General features: G+C 36.0%; 1 protein-coding gene across 2 annotated transcripts in view; it reads right to left on the bottom strand.

Moving 5' to 3' along the window:
- The window catches only part of ANO3 (anoctamin 3), a 314,467-nt gene that overhangs the window by 108,197 nt on the left and 185,334 nt on the right, over positions 1-20,936 (bottom strand). For both annotated transcript variants that reach the window (XM_040980289.1, XM_040980290.1), the window contains 2 exons: positions 14,204-14,362; positions 5,462-5,562 (listed from right to left, as the gene is read on the bottom strand). In XM_040980289.1, the coding sequence (XP_040836223.1) occupies positions 5,462-5,562; positions 14,204-14,362 (260 nt within the window). The remainder of the gene's footprint in view (positions 1-5,461; positions 5,563-14,203; positions 14,363-20,936) is intronic.

Below are 20,936 nucleotides of genomic sequence, written 5' to 3'. Positions count from 1 at the left end.
TGCTGGATTTCCTAGGGAATAATGACAAGAAAAGTCCTGATTATATTCAGGGTATAGTTGCATATTTGTTTTAAATATTTCTGATAAGTGGTTGATTGAATCCTGAGCTGTGAAACCCATTCAGGGCTGTATTATAAATTCTATAAAGTGCATATGTTATTGAATCTGGTAAATGATTACTGGAAACTGGAGTGCCTATCACAAAACACTTTTACTGTTTAAAGTATGTTAAGATGGCAGTCTGTTACTACACACTGATTGTAATTTCAAATTTCTGTTGTACCTTATAGATACAAAAGTTCGTTAGGAAGGTGATAGTTAATGCCATTTTAATTAATTTAAAAATGTTTCAAAAAACTGTGTTGTAGCATTTTTCAAACAGTTTTCTCAGAACATCAGCACCAATGGAAAAAAAGGAGAGGGTATGTTACATAACTACCCTCTCCCTTATAATTTACAAAAAAGGTATGAGATTTAAAATGGTGAAACCTCTGTATTAGAATCATTTGTGATGCTTGTTAAAATCTATATACTCAAACCTACTCCATGTTTGTGATACCAGCACTTCCACATTTTTGACTTAATGAAAAATTTGTTTGCACTGCTTCGCTAGAAATTTTAATGCATTCTAAAGATAGGAAATCATTTTGATTAAAGTTCCTGAGTCAATATATTTATGAATTCAGTAATAATGGAGGGCATTTGGTTACACACTTTGAAAAATACTGTTTATTTTTGAATATATATTGTTATATATTGTGGATATCAATGATATTTTCTAAATATTTCAATAGCATAGCAGTTATGAAGTATATGATAAAGCAAAAACAGATTCAGGAACGACAATAAGTGCATACATTCTACACTTTCCTACATCACTCCTAACCCTTCAATGTGTCAGAACTCTTTCTTTAGATGCAGTCTTACCAGGACATTAGAAATGAACACAACTTATTAAAAAATCAGACTGAAGAGAGTATCCTCTTTAAAATCTCTCCTGAGACAGACGGCTATGATGCATACAACCTGGAGAGCCAAACTCAGTTTGAATTCAGCTCATTCACAATCTGGCAAGGGCTTTGTTACTGATGCACATTCAATAAGAAGATATAAAGAAATTAAATTGATGAGAGTTTTATTTTTTTTTCCTTTTGAAAATTCAAATCAGAAGAGTAGCGATTATTTTCCACCAAGAGTGTATTGTAATTTATATTGAATTCATAAGAATGAGGGGATTCAACGAGAAAGGGGGATCACTCTATCAGTATTTTACAAAAAATTATAAAGTGTAGCTGAGATAAAGGAAACAGCTATGGGAAAAGTATGAAACTACAGCCTGGAGACCCCAGGAGGCAGTTCACTCACTGTGCTACAGCATTTCACATAGAAGAAACTGACTTTACATTATGAAGGATAAATAGGCAATGGAAGGAGAAATATAATTTGAGTTAAAAACGAAAAACTGTCATTGAAATTATGAAATTTAAATATTTCCAGTAAAGAAAACATTTAACTGATTACAACGGATTCAATGCTTGTTGAAGCCTGAATATCTAATGCTATCAGGAAGCAGGTTTCAAGGAAGTCCTCATGAGATTGGAGATTGGAGTCCTCATGAACCGTTTAGTGCTCTTATTAGAGAAAAAGCAAGCATTTGCTGTGTTTTGTACCTTGTGGGAAAAGAACACAAAACAAAACAACCCTGCAATGTTTTAACCTCCCAATTTCCAAAACCGAAACACAAAGTTTGGCTGCTTAAGTCACATGATCCATGATAATTTGCTGTTATGTAATTGCCTTAGCACAACATTACACTTCACAAGTTTCTCTTCAACTGAATGAAATATGGATACAGTTTGATAGCAGGTACTTATGCAATGGTTTAATCAAGTGATACCAATCCCCTCTCACACAGAAAAATAAATCAATCTTTCGGACTTTGACAAAATTCTGTTGGCATGAAGCTCACAGAGTGGTCTCTTTCAGATAAAATATTTTATCATTATTTCCATTCCACCTGAACTGCATCTTTTGTGCAAATCGGCAGAACAAACCTGTGTTCCCCACTATTGGATTCTTCCCTCCCCATCAATGAACTTTTTTTTTTTTAATGTCGTTTCAAGTTTGTTTGTTCATTTGTTCGTTCCTTCTCTCTCTCCCTCTCTTTCTCTCTCTCTCTTTCTTTCTTTCAAATTTGTTTATTTTACTGGAAAGGCAGGTCTATAAAGAGAATAAGATAAACAGAGAAAGATCTTCCATTTGCTTCTTCACTCCTCAAGTGACTGCAATGGTTGGAGCTGAGCCAGGCACAAGGCACTTCTTCTGCATCTCCCGTGTGGATGCAGTGCCCCAAAGCTTTGGGCCATCCTCTATTGCTTTCCCAGGGCAAAAGCAGGGAGCTGAATGGGAAGTGGAGTAGTCGGGATCCTGGCACATGGAAGGCCAGGATTTAGCACTAGGTCATTGTGCTGAGGCTGCCATCAATTAAATGTTTATGTAAATACAAACATGACTTAAAAACTTTACTGGAGTCACAGAAATTGCAACAGGATCAAAGCAACTTTAATCAGTTACGATTAGATTAAAAAAACTTTTTATGTTGTCCTAGTATCAGAAAGCGGTTTATTTTCTTGAATGTGACGCTGCTTTTGAAATCTTGTGTTCACATCAAGAAGTTAAATTGGAACTTATATATAAAAAAACATTTTCCACTACTCTTTCAAACACATTAACAGGAAGCTGGATAGGCATAGAGGAGCTAGAATTCAAACCGATTTTTTGATGGCATGCTAGCTTCACTTAACATTCTCTGCTATAATGCCAGGCCCAGAAAACAGATAATTGTACAATGATACAAATGAACAGTAGCCCACAATTTAACCCAGAAGTTAACTATTTTTTAGTGTATTGCTCTGTTTCTTTCCGATTTTATTGTCATACAGCTTTACATCTTAAAAATGATTTTATTCCATATATATTCATTATTTTGGATTATTTTCTGCTTGATGACCCTTAAACAATTTTATACTGTTTCTTTCGACAAACTAATCATATCTCATTGCAAATGATGTGGCTCTTTAAAATCTTCTAATGTTGAACATAGAAACTATTTCTATTTTCTACAGTATAAACTAAATTTCTGCAAACATTTTCTACAATTTATACAATTTAAAGTCACATTCACAGGATAGAAAATGGGGGCTATGAAAAGTGATAATGCTCACAGATTTTAAAATTAACTTTCAGAATGTTTTGTGGATTTTGACTCCTATACTGATTTATTACATCTATGCAACATTTGATAATTATCACATATTGTGGGAAGCCATGCAGTTGGGACAGGTGGAGTAAGGGTGTGACTAGGTGTGACTAGCAGGGCTACGAGAAGTCTCTGGCTGCATGGCAGGGCCTGGCAGAATGACTCTGATCACTTCATTGCTGCCTCTCCCCATTGTATTGACACAACACTCGATCACCTCTCTGACAGTTCATAGAATTCTCCTGAAGGTGGTGTTGTTTTTCTGCAAAAGTGAAATGATTCCTGTAACGGGTATAACACCTCAAACTTATCAATCATGTTATGATAAAAGGGTCTTTAGCAACTTAAGGCAATGACACACAGCTAAAAGCATACAGTAGCACAGTTGAGCCTACATTGTTCCCAGACATACTGTTATGTGCCTATCTTTGTCCTGAAGCTTGCCTTAATATAAGTAAAGTTTTCCTTAAGAAATGGCTTGGTAATATCTTGGAAACAGATGGCAATCATAGAGTTACAGTTTATTTACCACATAGCCTTAAACTGCTATAGTACATGAAATGACCACATAAAGCAGAAAGTATATGGGCCATCTTTTAAAGAGAGACAAAATTTGTGAGCCCACACTGGAAAATAGTTTGAAACTTCTACCTTATATCGGCACTTATATTTAGGGAAAGAAAATAGTTTATAAAGATAATAAGTTTTTTTGAAAAGAAAAGGAAGTTTCTTTTTTTTTTTTTGAAAAGAAAGGCTGATTTGCCCTGTCCTTTTCACTGCCCTTTAACAAATGAATAAAAAACAATTGAATTAGTATTAGGTGAAGGTGATAGTAATTAATGCATGATTTATATTAAGATTTAGTAAAGAATCTATGATATATTGCTTTATAAATTTCATTCATATGCTTTCCTTTTATCTTCTATACTTGCCATTTTAAGTAACATTAGTTTAGGTTTAGTGAAATTTGATTTTGTATATAAATAAACCACCTGTCACTGCTACCAAACATGAAGTTCCTGGCTTCAGCCAGATGATTGCAGATTTGAATGAGTAATAGATTGCTGAAAATATTTCCTCTGAAGTAAAATAATAATAGTATTTAGTAGGATTGCTTTTGTAATCATTCTTTAATAATGAAGTAAAAATAAAACAATTGGATATTGTGCAAAAGCTTTTGATGATTTCTGTATAAATAAAGAAGGCAACTTTTCTGAGTTGTCCATTATGAGCATCATGCTATAGTGGTCCATGTCTCTTGTCTTCTTCCTAATCCACACATCTTTTGCAAGTTCTGAAGTCAGCCGCAGCTGGTATCCAGCAACATATACAACTCTTTAATTAATTGAGGTTATCTCATTGCTTATATTCTCCATGATTTTGTAAAACATGTATATGTGCTATTCAGGAGAAAAAGGAAGTGGTTCCTGATATCAACAGATTATGACATATTATTATCAATAGTCAATGGCAATGATGAATTTCAAAATATGTTTTAGAAACTTATACGATGTCAAACAAAAAATTTCAGATGTCAAGAATGTTAGCACAATTTTTTCCCTAGTGTACTCCTAAGATGAGTTAAATATAATTACTGGACTGAAAATGATTTTCTCTGGGCCTCAGGCTATTTAATCACGATGCAGACAGCATCTCACAATTTCTTACTGGCTTCTCAGAGACCAAACTTCATCAAAATGTTCACATCTTTATGTGCTGTCTGGAATCTTACACTATATTTGTATAGGGCACTTCTAATGTGGAAAAACATTTATTTTTTTATTACTTGTATGTTTATCTACCTAGATGTTTGGGGTATCAGTTGCTTTCTCCTAAATATATCTCAATACAGAGCTTTAAAACATGGCAAAAAATGTTTGCAAATTAATTCAGGTTTTTAATTGTTATGTTTCCCTCATGATTTCTCAAAGTTTGCCAGTACATTATCAATTTTTTTTATGGGGAATGTTCATGGTTGCATCATTCAAAGTTTGAGGAACAAGAAGATGAGGATCTCATATGATACCTTCATGATCACAGAGGCTCATCATAAAATCTGGGAATGTCAAAACTACCACAGTTGTGAAAACTAGGGATACAGTTTTTCAAATTCAATAGCATGAAAGAAACAATGGGGAATATTAAAAAGACAGACTTATCATCACAAAAATTGAAATAGAATGAAACATGATTTGAAAGTACCTGAAGGGCATCCTGATGTTGAGCCTCTCTGCATACTTGCACAGTGTATCCCATGGAATGTGAATTTTAATGAACATGATATCAGGGCTTGCAATTGCTGGCTGCAAAGGAAAGCAAGACAGGCACCATTACTAGAACCAATGCTGCTGATGTCCTAATAGCTTTGACTGAGGAGGAAGGAACTTTGTTTCTTTGGTTACTCATGAAATCATTACCAATAATCTAAAAGTATGTAATATGAATAAAGATATTTTAATGAATAAAAAGCAATAATACTGAAAATGTCATTTTATAAATGAAAATCACCTATGTGAATTACTGCATTTTTTTACATTAACCGCTAGCAAACTTCAGAGTTCCATATCATGATCTAAGGATCTGAACTTATTTTTGATCGTTTGGTGTTTTGATCTTGACCCTTTGATTCAAACAAAAACAAAAAACAAAACAAAAATACCACCAGTCTCACTAGCCTTTTGTTTATTTTTCTTTTTCTTCTTCTTTTTTTAAGACTTATTTTATTTTTATTGGAAAAGTGGGTATACAGAGAGGAGGAGAGACAGAGAGGAAGATCTTCCATCCGATGATTCACTCCCCAAGCGGCTGTAAAGCTGAAATTGCGCTGATCCAAAGCTAGAAGCCAGGCGCCTCTCTTCCGGGTCTCCCACACGGGTGCAGTGTTCCAAGGCTTTGGGCCGTCCTCAACTGCTTTGCCAGGCCACAAGCAGGGAGCTGGATGGGAAGCAGGGCTGCTGGGATTAGAACCTGCAACCATATGGGATCCCGGCGTGTGCAAGGCAAAGACTTTAACCACTACGCTGTCGTGCCGGGCCCCATTTGTTTGTTTTTCATAGAACATTTTATGAGTAACTCTAAACTTCTCAATCTGCTTGCTGTTATAATTTGAAAAAAGATGGAGGATAAATCATAGAAGTCCAATAACCTTCAGCACTATCTTGCCGGACTTAACCATTTAGTAATACATACGTGCATCAAGATGTAAAACCTCCCATTGGAATTATCAAGACAAGAGGTTTTTAAGCTGAGTGACGCATGCTCTAGAATAACCAAAGGAATTTTTTTTTCCAATCTAATTATTAGGAATTTGACAACTGAAGTTTATTATTTGAGTATCCTCACAATGCCATTTTTCAGAGAATTAGATATAGTTTTGGTTCATCTGCATTAAGATTCTGAGATTTGATTTAGCATGCTAAAATAAGTAGCTAATAACTGGCTTTCTTGGCAATGACGTCACTCATGTTCACATATTATTAGTAGCATATATAACTGTTTACAGAGGTATATAAAGAAAAAAAAGTTTGTTTCCATTTATACATACCTGCTAGGTTAAACACAATGTAACTTCATTTAAACTTAATTGTTTTTATATTTGAGTTAGATTGAATTTTTCAAGAGCTGCATTAATCTTAAAATCCAAAAAGTATGAAACGAATCTATCAAATTAATTCAAATACAAATATGTTTAAAATGAAATTGCCAAAGTGTCATATTCCTAGAATTACATATTGTAAACATGACTGGTTTAAGGATTTGCTAGAACAATGCTTAAAATTTGTAGGGACAGCGTTTATAAGTTTTTCTACAGAGCCACACAAATGGAACAAGAGCCATAGCCAGAAATGGCTGACCAGTGTTTCCGTTGGGCATCCGCTCAGCGAAGTTTGTTCTGAAGAGTATTAACAAAAAAGAAGGGGAGGGACATTCCATGACCAAATAAATTTAGTGTTTGTCACCAGAGGAAACCTTCATACACACGTTCTTGTTGAAAGTATCTGTGCAAGTAAGAAAGTACATGGAATAGTCACATTTTTTGATTATGCATTGTTTTTCCTTCTGAACATATTGAGGTGCTAATTGTTTGCCAAATCACCTTCGAAAAAATAACAAAATGTACTTTCTTGTCAGTACAATTTCTGAAAGTCTATTCTTACTTGGAATATGGCTATTTCAAATCAGAAGAAAACAATTATGGTAATCAAAGCTGCCTATTCTACTAGACAAACTATATCCTAAATAGATATTTATATCCTAAACAGATATAGGGCTTTTTATTCAGACTAGCACTGAAAATGCTGCATGTTTCAGAAAGGTAAATATATTATTTTAAAGTGACAGTTTTCTTATTCAAACAATTATTCATTTACAATTGCATTTATTATTCTCCTGGAGCTTTTCCAACCAAGGGAAAGGAGAAGATCATAATGTCAGTACATTCAGGCTCTTTTTGGTATATGTGGTGGAACGGTTTCCATATAGGAATAAAAGGGGCAATAACATTTTATAACATGACAATATAATACTTTCATCCTTTTAAATTACTTCTTCATCCAAGCTAAGCAAGGCATACACTTCATGTTTTAAGTTCCTCTGTTTTATCCATATAGAATTTCTTATGTGTCAACTGTTTGTGTTACATAAGCTTCTCATTCTCTTACCAAGGTTAATTTAGATCGTTTCAATCCTTACTGCCTACTTCCAAGTAATGATAGAGTATGCTAGATTGTTCATGCTAGTTGGAATCATACAGCCCCAAGTACAAATTTCATGCTTACCATTTGTTATCTCTAAGACCTTGGGAAAGTTACATTGTTCTCTCACATGCACTTTCACCACCTGAGTAATAAAGACAATGACCTTTGCCTCATAGAGTTGCAACCCTTATCAATTAATTACAGGGCATTTGAAGTGGCTCCATTTAGCACACTTTCCATAAAATGTTTGCTCTCAATTGACTGCACATCTCTCAACTACATTCTGTCTAAAATAAAAAGCATTGTCAGAGCATTGCAAGAGTTTGTTCTCTCTTTTGCTCCTCTAAATAACTATTTCATTTATCATGAGACTGTTCCTTGATTATGGAAGGTGCCTAACACTAATGTTCAAATTACATAAGCATAACACTTTGACAAATATTAAAGACTAGGGACCTGATTCAACATTAATTTGAGGAATGAAGTATTTTCACCCAATAATAAAACTAAATAGAAGTTGTTTTTTAAAATGATATTTCTGCAAATTCTGCAGTATCTTTAAAACTTTGCTCTTGTTTTTGACTAGATACTGTTCTTGGGAGACAGGATTTATTTAATTCAAGTCATGTTGTCACTTAGAATTCCATTTCATTGTGAATGACAACCTGTTTTGCTAACTTTTGTAACTTCAGTGTCTCAACAACCTCTTCTGCAAGTACTCTCTCTCTCATTTACTACACTTACGTCATTTGGCCAATTGCTGCTATTTGTCTCATTTGCCCCCATATTGATCTGCTTCTTCTATTTTCTTGGAGTATTTTTAACTTCTATTATGTAGCACAAGGAATTTATTTTATTTTATTCATTTGTGTGTCTCAAGCCAGAGAAATAGATCTCATCCCAAGTTTTGTACCGGACACACAGTAAGAACTAAGCATTTGTTGAACTAATTAACTTATTTTCAGAGTTGAGGAAGACAGGATACCAACAAGCAAAGCTATTCTGGAAGAAAACACTTTATGAAGACTTACTTGAACAGTATGAAGAGCTTGCCCAGAAGTGACTATTAATTCACTACTTTCAAGTTATAACATTCCAAATAACTTAATACACTTAAATGCAACGGGGCTTTTAGAGAGATAACTCTGCATTACAATGCCTGTCATCAATGAGTAAATGTTTAGCTAAGTGAACACACAGCTGGAACATGTCACCATGTTTGTCCTATAGATCTTTCAAGTTTCCTCAAATTAACTTCTATTTTAGTATAATTTTACTTAAAATAATAATTTCAACTGTTATCATTGGGTGGGGCTGGCACAGAGAAGATGCTGTTGGGAGAATGAACTTGCAAATTAAAATTCAAATATGCCAATCTGGTACTATCCTGTTCAACTCTGATTAAAGCAGGCTTCTCAGAGGGAACAAGCCACCCACAACCTTCACACTTCACATTACTATTTAATTATTCCGCCCAACATTCTGAGGAGGTAGGCGATGAACTCTGGAGAGAAGGGGAAATTAAAAAGTGGGTTTTTATGAAGTCAGCTCACAAGCTTTGGTGCAAAGCAGAAATAAAATATATTTGGAAGCACACAGTTTGATGTCTAAGAGAAAGACAAAATGCAGATACAAATTGAGAGCTGAGTTAGGTTATAATGTACCTATTATGGCAGTTTCAAATAAAATGTATTGATTCACATGACTTCAGAGACACGTCTTTTTCTCCTAATGATGTTAGCATTTAAAAACATCAACATGCATGTGCAGTTTGAAAACTCTTGAATTTTATTCTTGCAAGACTCAGGGCTTAGCTCCAGTGAGCGCTGTGTTTCAGAAATTAGGACATATTCCCCCTAGCCTTCACTTTTCAGCAAACAAACCCTATTTTCTTCTCTAAACAATCAGTATCTGTCTTCAGTTTAATGTTAATAAAAATTATAGTGCAACAAAATGCCACAGCCATCAGTAGTAGAGAGAATAGAAAGCAACTAATGCTTGGAATACCACAAGATTTGATATTTCAGATAGATATAGGCAATTGTATATCTCATAGAAATTAATTCATATGAGAACCAATCATACACATGCTTAGGTCGCATTTTATCATTTATAAGTTTCTTTCAAAATCTACTGGCTTAGGCAGAGAATATACAGTTATCTGGTTCTGATTTTTATTTGACAGGGCAGTATGCAGAATTATAAAAATTCTCCAAGATGTCTATCTTTGGTTGTATTGGTCCAGTGTAATCTTTAAACTATGTGAATGTTTAGTTACCTCTTGATTCTGTTGTTTTCTGATAGATTTCAAGTTAAGAAAAGAGATTCTAATAAATGGCTGAAGAATCTTTACAAGGGATTAGACTTTTCCTGGCCAAAGAGATTCAAGACAGCAGAGAGATAAGAAGTTGTTTTCTGCTTGTATTGAACACAGAAGGAACCATGTGTTATGAGGAATGAGGGTTGTTTCTGAGTTGCAATGCAGCAAAGAAACAGATGTCTCAACCTACAACAGCTAATGATTGAATCTTGAACTACCACATAAGTTTCAGCGGGCTCCAGCTACAAATATACTTGGGATGACATCTTCATTTAACAATTAAGAAAAACTCAGCAAAAGCACACAGCTATGCCATCTTCCAACTTACAACCTACACAACTTTGAGCAAATAAATATTTCTTTTTTTAATGTTGTTAAATTTATGATAACTCGTTGAGCAGCAATAGGAACACAACATAAATAATTGTGAGACATCTGCATTTGAAGTTTCAAGACCATTTTAATGGTGGAATATTAGAAGACTTATTTCAGAAAAATATTTTTAAAACTACATTTGTCCTAACAGGTTGATTTCATATACTAACCTGTGTAACACATTCAGTCCTAGTAAACGAAACTATTTTAAGAACAACAGTGTTATCCTTAGAATTGAAAACATTCAAAATTGTATGTAAGAAAAAGTAGAAAAAAAAAAAGGCCACTTTTCCAAGCTTTTTTTCTGTATGTTCCAAACTGTTCTCTCTTTTGCAGATAAGCAAGTTGATGACATCTGTTGTCGCATCTATTTCTCCATTGCCATTCCTTCTTTATGTCCTGCTGGTCTAGCAAGCAAGTCCATCTAATTGGAAGTTTTCACCAGAAATCTTTATAACTTCCAGCTGAATGAGCTACTGTCATGTCTTAGCTGGATTATCAGCAGTACTCTGTGTTGATGACTTTGCTTTCTTGTTGCTCCTTCTCTTCTGCCTCTCCTTCTAACTGTAGCTCATCACTGCCTGCTCTCTCCATCTTTATATAAGCTCTCCTGTAAGGGTTGCTGTTGTGATAGAGCAAGCTAAACCACTGCTTCTAGCACTGTCATCCCATATGGGTTCCCTTTCCAGTTGCAACTGTTCCACATCTGATCCATCTTCGTACTAAAAGCAGTGGAAGATGGCTCAAATACTTAAAGGCCATATATCTTTACATGGAAGACCCAGATGAAGCTTCTGGCTCCTGACTTTAGCCTGACTAGCACTGGCTGCAGTAGCCATTTGGAAAGTGAACCAAGGAATAGAAGATTCTCTCAGCTTGTATCTCTTCCTACCTCTCTTTCTAACTTTGCATTCAAATAAATAATATTTTTAAAGTTTCCCTTAATAAAGTGGTTTATACTGACTACTCTTTACTCAGTAGACTACCCATTTATCTGCCTCTGATGAGGTCCTTTTCATTGAGGTCACATTTATGTTATCACTTATGATAATGTAGTCACCTCGTCATATCCCTATGCCTCTGATGATCTCTTGCATTCTGCCTCACTCTCCAAATTCATACTCATGAGTATTCACTTTTATGCTTTGGAAAACAAATATAGCTGTAATGCCACTTGGCCTGCAGCTATTCAATAACTTCTTATTTCCCTTGATGTAGTGATCAAAAGTCTTAATCTTTAAAACAGAATTATATAACTCTAGAAATTCTTTCAAAGGTCAAATAGTGCTTTTTTTCTGATATTAAAAAAAACAGTGTTATCTCTCTCCCTCCCTACATTCACCATAATGCTAATACTTACTTTTCCATGTTTTGATGGAATTTAGTACTGATAGTTTAAAAGATAATCATGGCATTCTAAAGTGCAACTAACATTGAAATTCACATCCTTTTATTCATCTGCTTTAGTTACATTTCATACATCCTTTATTTATTGGCTTCAGCTACAAATTGCTTTTCAAAACTCAGTTCCAAGTTTACCAGTTTTAATTTTAGATTTTCCCTTTCCTTTACTCTTCCCTCTTCAGACTAGATCATTGTTTCTGTTATAAACTACTCAAGGGGAAGTGTTTGGTTCAGTAGTCATCATGCCAGTTGGGTTGGAGTCCCCTCTCTGCTTTTAATCTAGCTTCCTGCTACTGCACATCCCAGTAAGGTACAAATTTGGTTAAAATATTTGAGTTCATGTCAACCACTTTTGAGAAACAGATTGAGTTTTAGGCTACTGGCTTCTGCCTGATCCAATCCTAGTTGTTGTGGCCATGTAGAGAATGAGTCAGTGGATGAAAACGCACATTTAAACTTCATGGAACTTCTAGGACCTTTTGAGGGGGGCGAGGGAAATAGGAAATTCTCAAAATCAGCTTCAAAATTAATAAGACATCCCTGAGAAATGTCAGTATGCTTAACACTTTTAGCTATCAGGAAAAGTCATTAATCTCAACAGGAAAAGAGACACATGGCAGAAAAGAGAAAGCCCCATGACTGGTAACTTACATTCTGCACATATACTAGAGTTTGCAGGGATGGCTGGCACACACACCCTGTGCTCTGCAGAACTGTGGGGCAATACATTTAAGAATCTGAATAAACACCTTTTGATTCAGTCATCTACCAGTGATAGGGGTGTCTTGGACTAAACTCTCCAGAGAATCATTATATAAGAGACAACTAAGGAAGTCAACAGAAACCCAAAGCCAGAACTTTACTTGTGCAGATTAAGAACACCAGATAGGATCTCAAAAAATGGCTTCCTGTAAAGAGACAGGCATCGCATATTTATATTTTTTATTACTGAAAAAAATTATTAAATGTAAATTATTTTCTTTTCTAGGACCATGCCAAGTTAGACTTCAAACATCTCAATTCACGGACCTCAGGACAATAATGCTGGCATACAAGGAGGGAAGACAGAATTGTTAGGTTATAGCCAAGTGCCCTTGAGCAGTCTGAATAATATTGTCAACAAACTATTTAGGTATTTAATCTTATAAAACATCAGACTTTATTTTTAACTTAGCGCTCTAGCTATTTGGAAGCCTAACTAAGTCCCAGGAGTAGAATTTAGGAGTCTCTCAAATAATGAATTTAGACCTTGATTTTTTCCACAGAGAAATGACTAACTTAATTCCCAGTATTAATACTGTATATGTAGTAAATCATGGAGCTGTTTCTAAATATAACAACCTAAGCTATTGGTAACATTGCCAAATGCCAGAACCGACTTGCAGAATAGTGCCAGTGTTTCATGAACATAATGAAAGTCTGTGTTAAAATACATCCTGGGGAAGATACAGAAAATTCATTGAGCAGCAACCAGCAGAATAAAAGTCAGAGTGGTCATAGTAATAAAAGAAGAGAAGGATGTGATTGGAAATGGTAAATATAGACTCTTGACTTTTATTTCTATACTTTCAATATTTTGTATCAGGACCTTTCCTTTCTGCAGTTTGCCAATATGCGCCGCAGGAAACCCTAAAACATTTTGCTAAAATAACGATTGGTTATTTTTGGATAATAGAATTGTGATGGGTACACTTTTTCCCCATTTCTAATTTTATATTCTTTCTAGTGTCTTTGATTTTAGTACTTTTAGAATTTTGCTAGAGAAAAAATTCATAAAAGCATCTTTCTTAAAAAAGATGATGTGTTGAGAAGAATGTCTTAATACAAAAATTGCTTAGCAAATGACTAACTTTAACATTTTCTTCTTTTAGAAATTTTGATTTTACAAAGGTACATAATTATGCTTCCTTCAATTTTTAAAATTGAAAAACTTGTCATATCCTTTGAAAACTATTTAAAATACACAGAGTAAAACTGCGTGCATATTTAAATGGAAATGTATGTATGCATTTATTTTAAATTTGGAGAAAAACAATAGATGTTTTACAATGCCATGTGTGATATACTTCTTACTCTAAAATGCAAGTGATTTTATTTATTTCAGCAAATTACATCATCGTAACTATGAGCATGAACTTGGGCACTTACCTCCTTCTCCAGCATCAAACCCTCTGCTCGGAGGTTCTTTTCAAATGTGTTTCTTTTGTCATATTGTATATTTGTCTTTCTGTACACCAGGATGTAGTCAATTCGCTTTTTGCCATCTTTAAATAGAAGCCCACTGGATGCTATGTAATTCATGTCATTCTGTAAATAAAGCAATGAATTTTTAACAGTGAAGGTTAGGAATATACATATGCTTTGGTTATGGTAACTTTCATTTGCATCTCAACAGCACAATGTTTAAAAATGTGGAGGCATAATTAATCAAATTTTTTATTCTGTTGTAGGAAATAAATGAGGAAGTGATATTCTGGGATCTGAATTAGGTTGCTCAATTTGTGAACAGGGACTTGTTGATACTGGCATCAAAATACATTCAATTGTCTTCTGTAAATACCTATAAAAATAGTATCAGCTAGCATTGTTGGGCGTTTACTAAATGTCACACCCAAACAACAGCACTTTCCGTACTTATCTACTATTCGCAGCTAGTATTTAAAAATGAACCCTAATGCTGAAAGATATATAAACAACTGGAATTCAAACCAAAACAGTTTTGGTCTCAAAGTTGGCATTTCCATGTAAAGGAGATGGGGAGCAGTGCCCTTAAGGATACAAAAGCTGACAAATCATTCAAGTGAAGCAATGGGGCAAGTGTGACATCCCACAGCACTTGTCATAGTGCTATAGGAGCCTCCAGTGAGCTCCAGCTTCTCAGACACAATAGGTTCAGTCATGAACTCAAAATGCTAGTAACTCCCAGCTGCAAAAGAATAAGGTGTTGAACTGTTAGTTTCTTAATAATTGAGAAAATATTGAGATGAGTATCACAAAAAAGAATCACCCATATCAGAGACACCGGGGACTTGCATAAGAATGCAGATACATAAGACTGATAAGAAGAATGATGCAGTTACAGCAATAGCTATCTCATGTTATTCATTTATTGTGCACCAGACCTTTCAACAGTGTTTCAGAATGTTAATTTTGTCTTCATAGTCCTGGGAAGTAAACATGTATGAATATATAGATGCTGGCCAGGGGACGTTACCTCCAGCCGCATGGCTGTGGCCGGGGTCCCCAGGCCCAGCCTACTTCTTCTCCCAGGAAGCAACAAGCAGCCCTCACGCTCACTCGGAGGACTGCTTCGGGCGGCCAGTGCGCCAGTTGGCGCCAGGCTTCGTCTGCTGGCCGCCCGGCCAGGGAGCCCTGAGAAATTGGTTCTCTGTATGCTGCTCAAGACAGCTTCATGCTGAAACTGCAGTGTTTTGGGGACACCAAGCAACCCTAAAGATTTCCAATGTCTGTAAATCTTCCTCAGACGAATTTGCTGCTATTATGGTTTCACCCCATATGTTCTGAATGATTATAATTCCCAATATAATGCCAATTCCTTACGATACACAGTAACTGGGTGGGAACACAGAGAAATCTCTCATCTCCTTTGAAAAAGCTAGGAATCCACGTAGTGTAACCTACAGGAACTGGATAGGTATCTTAAAGTTGATAGATCCAGATCAGCATTAGACAATAGCAAAAGCTACAACGACACACAGGGGGAATTAGGAACGACCCAAACAGTCTATTAACAGGTGGTCATATGCACAGAATAGGGGAGAACCCCAGAGCGGAACAGCGGGACGGGAGGAGGCTTATCCCCCACCCACAAGGACTCCCGGACTCCCACCAAGGTAAATCAGAACGGACACAAGAACGTCATCACAACTGCCAAAGAGAACACGGGGATCTGGAATGCCTCCGGATGCCGTGAACCCAGAGGACAGACATCCCCCCTCTTTGGATAAACTACACGAGATGGAAGAAGCCCGAGTCCTTCCACATAGGAACTAACGACATCAGAACAACAGCCAGGAACCACGATCGGTCATCAGAACCAGAAGATCAATAAACTTCCTGCGGGACAATGGGAGAGGAACCTTCTCCAGTCCTTACCTAGTTCCAGCTCTGGGCCTCCACCCTCTATAATGACTAACAAGGTTCCTCCTAAACCCCCTGCAACCCTTCACACACACACACACACACACACACACACACACACACACACACACACACACACACACTCATATACACACACTAATAGGATGAGATAAGCAAAGCACAATAAAGAAAGATAGGACATCAAGGACTCACACATGTCCTATTAGATGGAACACAAAGAACAAGTACCCATCAGCAAGGTATGAGAGATTTCTCTGCAACACCCCCCAAACTTGTTGCACACCTCAATTGATGAGGTGTCATTGAAATAGTTGCAGGAGGTAGTCAAGAACTTACATGTAATTTTAACATATTGTCTACTCAGTACTATGTCAGATATCACATGTTTGCCTTGATTTAACCTGTAATTTATGCTTGGTTGTTTGTTACTTTTTGAACCTGTCATTGATACTATCTCAACCCAGATGTTTTGAAGAATTGAACTTGCATTTTTTTTTAACATGTTGTTCACTCAATACTATGTCAATTAATTCCATAACGTTGTGTATTGATGCTGATGTTTTGTTGGGGATTTTAACTGACCGGAACTTTACTCTGTTAGCTCTGCCTTCAGACCAGAGAAGGTCTCCCCAAGAGGCCACTGAACTTATCTGGACAATAAGATGCTGGACTTTATAATGGGTATATGCTTGCAATGAAGGAATTTCAACTGAACTTGAACCGCGGTTATGCAGCAAGGTGGAGCAATCCACTATGGGAGGAGGGGTGGGGGAGGGGTGGGGGGAATCCCCAGTGCTTATAAAACTGTATCACATAATACAATGTTAATAACAAATAAATAAAAAAAGAATATATTGATGCCATAAAGATATACAAGTGAGTTAGACACCTCATCTATGTGACACTTTACCTGCCTTTCATTTTAGAAAAGACAAAAGCAGATGTGCAAGTAGACAGTTCTAACACTGGAGCACAGTGTAGAGGGAACAGGTGGGACAGGGTGCAACTTGGGTTTACACTAATGACTGTTCTTTCAACATACTGTCATTCAATTTACATATACAGCATTCAGTATAGATATGTTGGATGAAAGGATAGATAAGTGCCAAGAGAAATTAAAAATAAATACAGTACAACAATGATGATGATGATATATTATTAATTAGGGATATACAGGAAAGAAAGTAAGTTATCAAAATAATGCCTTCTCTATAGCCGGAAAAGCACTAAAAAAAATCCTTTGATACTACAGCTTCTCAAAGTAAAGACATTCCTAATGTCACTGTAATTTTACTTGGGCTCATTCTGACTGGGACTGTTTATCATGTAATCTTTCATTACTTGCTTATTTTTTATATTTATTAATTTATTTGAAAGAGAGAGGGAGGGAGAGAGAGAGAGAATGAGAACATTCAAAAACCAAGCACCCATTCAGATACAGAAACACTGGCAGTACACTACCACAGATGCCACAAGGCCTGCCTGCCCTTAGTCATATGCTTCAATGACTGCTTATGAGTTACACAAAAATAATTTGTTAAAACCTGCAAAGATGGTTTAATGAATCGGAAAGAACATATCAATTATATTTGACTGGCCTAGTGACAAGTACCAGCTCATGTTTTATCATGAAATTTTCATTTTGGTTTGAATTTGTAACAGCACACAATATCTCACCAATAAGGTTCACATGCTAAGTATCAGAATACAGTATTTTATACTAACCATATGGATACCCATTGTTGCCTTAAAAAATAAGGGGAAAAAAAAAGAATTGCCAAGAGCACATCCACTTCTTTCTCTTACACTTCTGTGAGGTGTTCAAACCCGGATGAGCTAGGTCTTTTACATGGAATCCTGAAACTCTACAATCAGAGTTCAGCCAGAGCACACTTCAGCTTAGGGAGGTCCCACTTTCAAGCAATTTCAAACTCTTTGTAAAGTTATTTTTTTCTTGTGGTCAGGGAATGAGTTGCAAACTCCTTTGTGGATTTTGGCTAGAGGGGAGGTTTAGTTCATAGACAGGTGTCCGAGGTTTCTTTTCTTTAAGACGTAGTATTTATTATTTTTGAATCTACTTTATTATATTTTAGTGTTACCATCAGGATTTTTATTTGAATTAGAGACAATAATTGTGTCTTATTTGCTATTACTGTTTATTTAAATGTCAGGGATACATAGAGAAAAAGGAAGACAGAGAGAGAGAAAGAGAGAAAAGAGAAGCAGAGAGAGTGAAAGGTATTCCATCAGCTGGTGCCCAAACAACTCCAGTGGCTGGGGTTTTGCCAGGCCAAAGGCAGGAGCCATACCTTCTTCCAGATTTCCTACATGGACAGGAAGGCCTAATTGCTTCAGAAATCTTCTGTTGTCTCTCAGGCACATTAGCAGGAAATGTCATCAGAAGTGGAGCACCTGGGCCTGGAACAGGTGCCAATATGGGATGCCAGTATCATAGGAACAGGTTTAACCCATTAATCCTAACCCATAAAACCTGGCATCCCAGTGTTTCTTTCTTTTTTTTTTAATATTTATTAATTTTTATTGAATAAGTGGGTATACAGAGAGGAGGAGAGACAAAGGGGAAGATCTTCCGTCTGATGGTTCACTCCCTAAGTGACCGTCCAATGGTTCACTACCCAAGTGACCACAACGGCCGGAGCTGAGCCAATCCGAAGCCAGGAGCCAGGATCTCTTCCAGGTCTCCCACGCAGGTGCAGGGTCCCAAGACTTTGGGCCATCCTAGTTTGCTTTCCCAGGCCACAACCTGAGAGCTAGATGGGAAGCAGAACCACCGGAATTAGAACCAGCAACCATATGGGACCCTGGCGTGTGTAAGGCAAGGACTTTAACCACTATGCTATCATGTCAGGCCCAATCCCAGTGTTTCTTAACACCTAAATTTTCCTAAGATGGCTTCTCTCCTCAGACCAGTAAAAACAGCTTCAAGAATGATCCACAGCAAGATAATATTCTATAATGTAACATGATCAAAGTGGTGTGAAATTAACAGACATTAGGTATCCTTCTAAACGCCCTACAAACATTAGCTCAAAAGACACCCTAGTCCTAAAACAACAAAAATTTTTAGACTGAAGTGCTTAATAATTATTCTTTTTTACTTTTGGCAATCATTTCTGAGATAAAAGACCAATAGCATAATTATAATTACAGAAATCATACAATTACAATTACAGAGCTCATACATAAAATTATACATAAATTGAATATACTGTGCTGCAAAAGTACTGTCAAAAAGTGAAAATACAAAGGAGAGGAGAAGGACAATGTTTTTGGAAAACCTTATATATGGACTTGTTATGATGTATAAACAACTCTTGTAAGTAAACCAAAAATCATGAATAAACTCAATAATATCATGCTATATATATGCAATAATATGCAACAATGCAAATCAAAAAGTTAAAGACAAATAAAAAATATTTAAAAATATTTCATAAAATGTGGTAGGATTTTTTCCATAATTATGATAGTTCACTATAAAATATGATAGAGCTAGTGTGTCTGTTTAGATTTCTATTAAAATGATTATTGAAAGTTTAAAAATACATATAAAGAAAGGATATATTTCTTCAAAGTTTAAATACACCAAAAATGCCTAATATTGTACAAATCAAAATAGGGATTAGTTCTTTAAAAACAAATTGAAGAAAATAAACATGAAGAGTTAAATAGCATTTCAATTTATCCACAATAATTTACTCCAAAATAAGCTTGACACACTCAATAGCCAAAATACAGAATCAACCAAATGTTCATTAACTGATGATTGGACAAAGAGAATGTGGTAACTATACACTGGGTGGGGGTCTGGGGGAAACTGGAAAGGCGATACAGTTACAGAGAGTGAAGGAGAGAGAGAGAGAGAGAAAGAGACAGAGAGAGAGAGAGATCTTCCATCACTGCTTTAATCCTGAAATGGCTACAAAGGCTGGATCTGGGATGGTCTGATACCAGGAGCCAGGAGCTTCTTCTGAGGGTCTCAAGGACAGGGACCCAAGGCCTTGGGCCTCTTCCATTGCTTTCATAGGCTATAAGAAAACGAGTATCCAGGACTGCAGTCATCACCCATTAGGATGCATGCAGAGAATTACTATACTATGCCACCGTGGCAGCTTCATAAAGCAATAATGTTTAAGAGATCATGTGCTAGTAAGAAATTCTTTGATCACTTTCAAGATAAACTAGGAATCAGAAATCAAGAGTTAAGGGGGCAGTATAATGGACACGTGAATAAAGCAGCAAACGGTAATGTTGGCATCACTTAGATGTGCTGGATTTTGTCCCAGCAGCTCCATTTCCAATCTAGCTCCTGGCTAATGGCCTAAAAAAAGCTGCAAGCGTTTGGAACCCTTCTATACAAGTTAGAGATCAAGTTGAAACCTCTGGTTCCTGGCTTTGGCTAGGCTCAGCCCTGGCCACTGCAACCATTTGTGGACTGAATCAGTAGTCAGAAGATTCTCATTCACACACTCTCTCTTTCTAATAAATTTTTAAAATGATAATAATAAAACAAATAAATAAAGAGATAAGCTGAATCCCTGAGCACTTTAATCGCTTTATCCCGGATGTTCATGGCTTTTGTATTATTAGTTTTCTCTGTGTGGGGCTCCAGGGATACCATGGTGAGTGAATCAGACAGCCCAGTCTGCACAAATTATTTTTAGGGTACCTTTAATTGCAAATGTACTTGAAATATTAAGAAACTCCTTTCTTTTGACTACAGATTCATAACAGAGAA

The sequence above is a fragment of the Ochotona curzoniae genome, unplaced genomic scaffold (assembly GCF_017591425.1).
Source record: "Ochotona curzoniae isolate NIBS_2020 unplaced genomic scaffold, NIBS_Ocur_1.0 contig_3432, whole genome shotgun sequence".
Lineage (NCBI taxonomy): Eukaryota > Metazoa > Chordata > Mammalia > Lagomorpha > Ochotonidae > Ochotona > Ochotona curzoniae.
The sequence above is the reverse complement of the archived record's forward strand: the minus strand, read 5'-3'. Positions and strand labels throughout refer to the sequence as shown.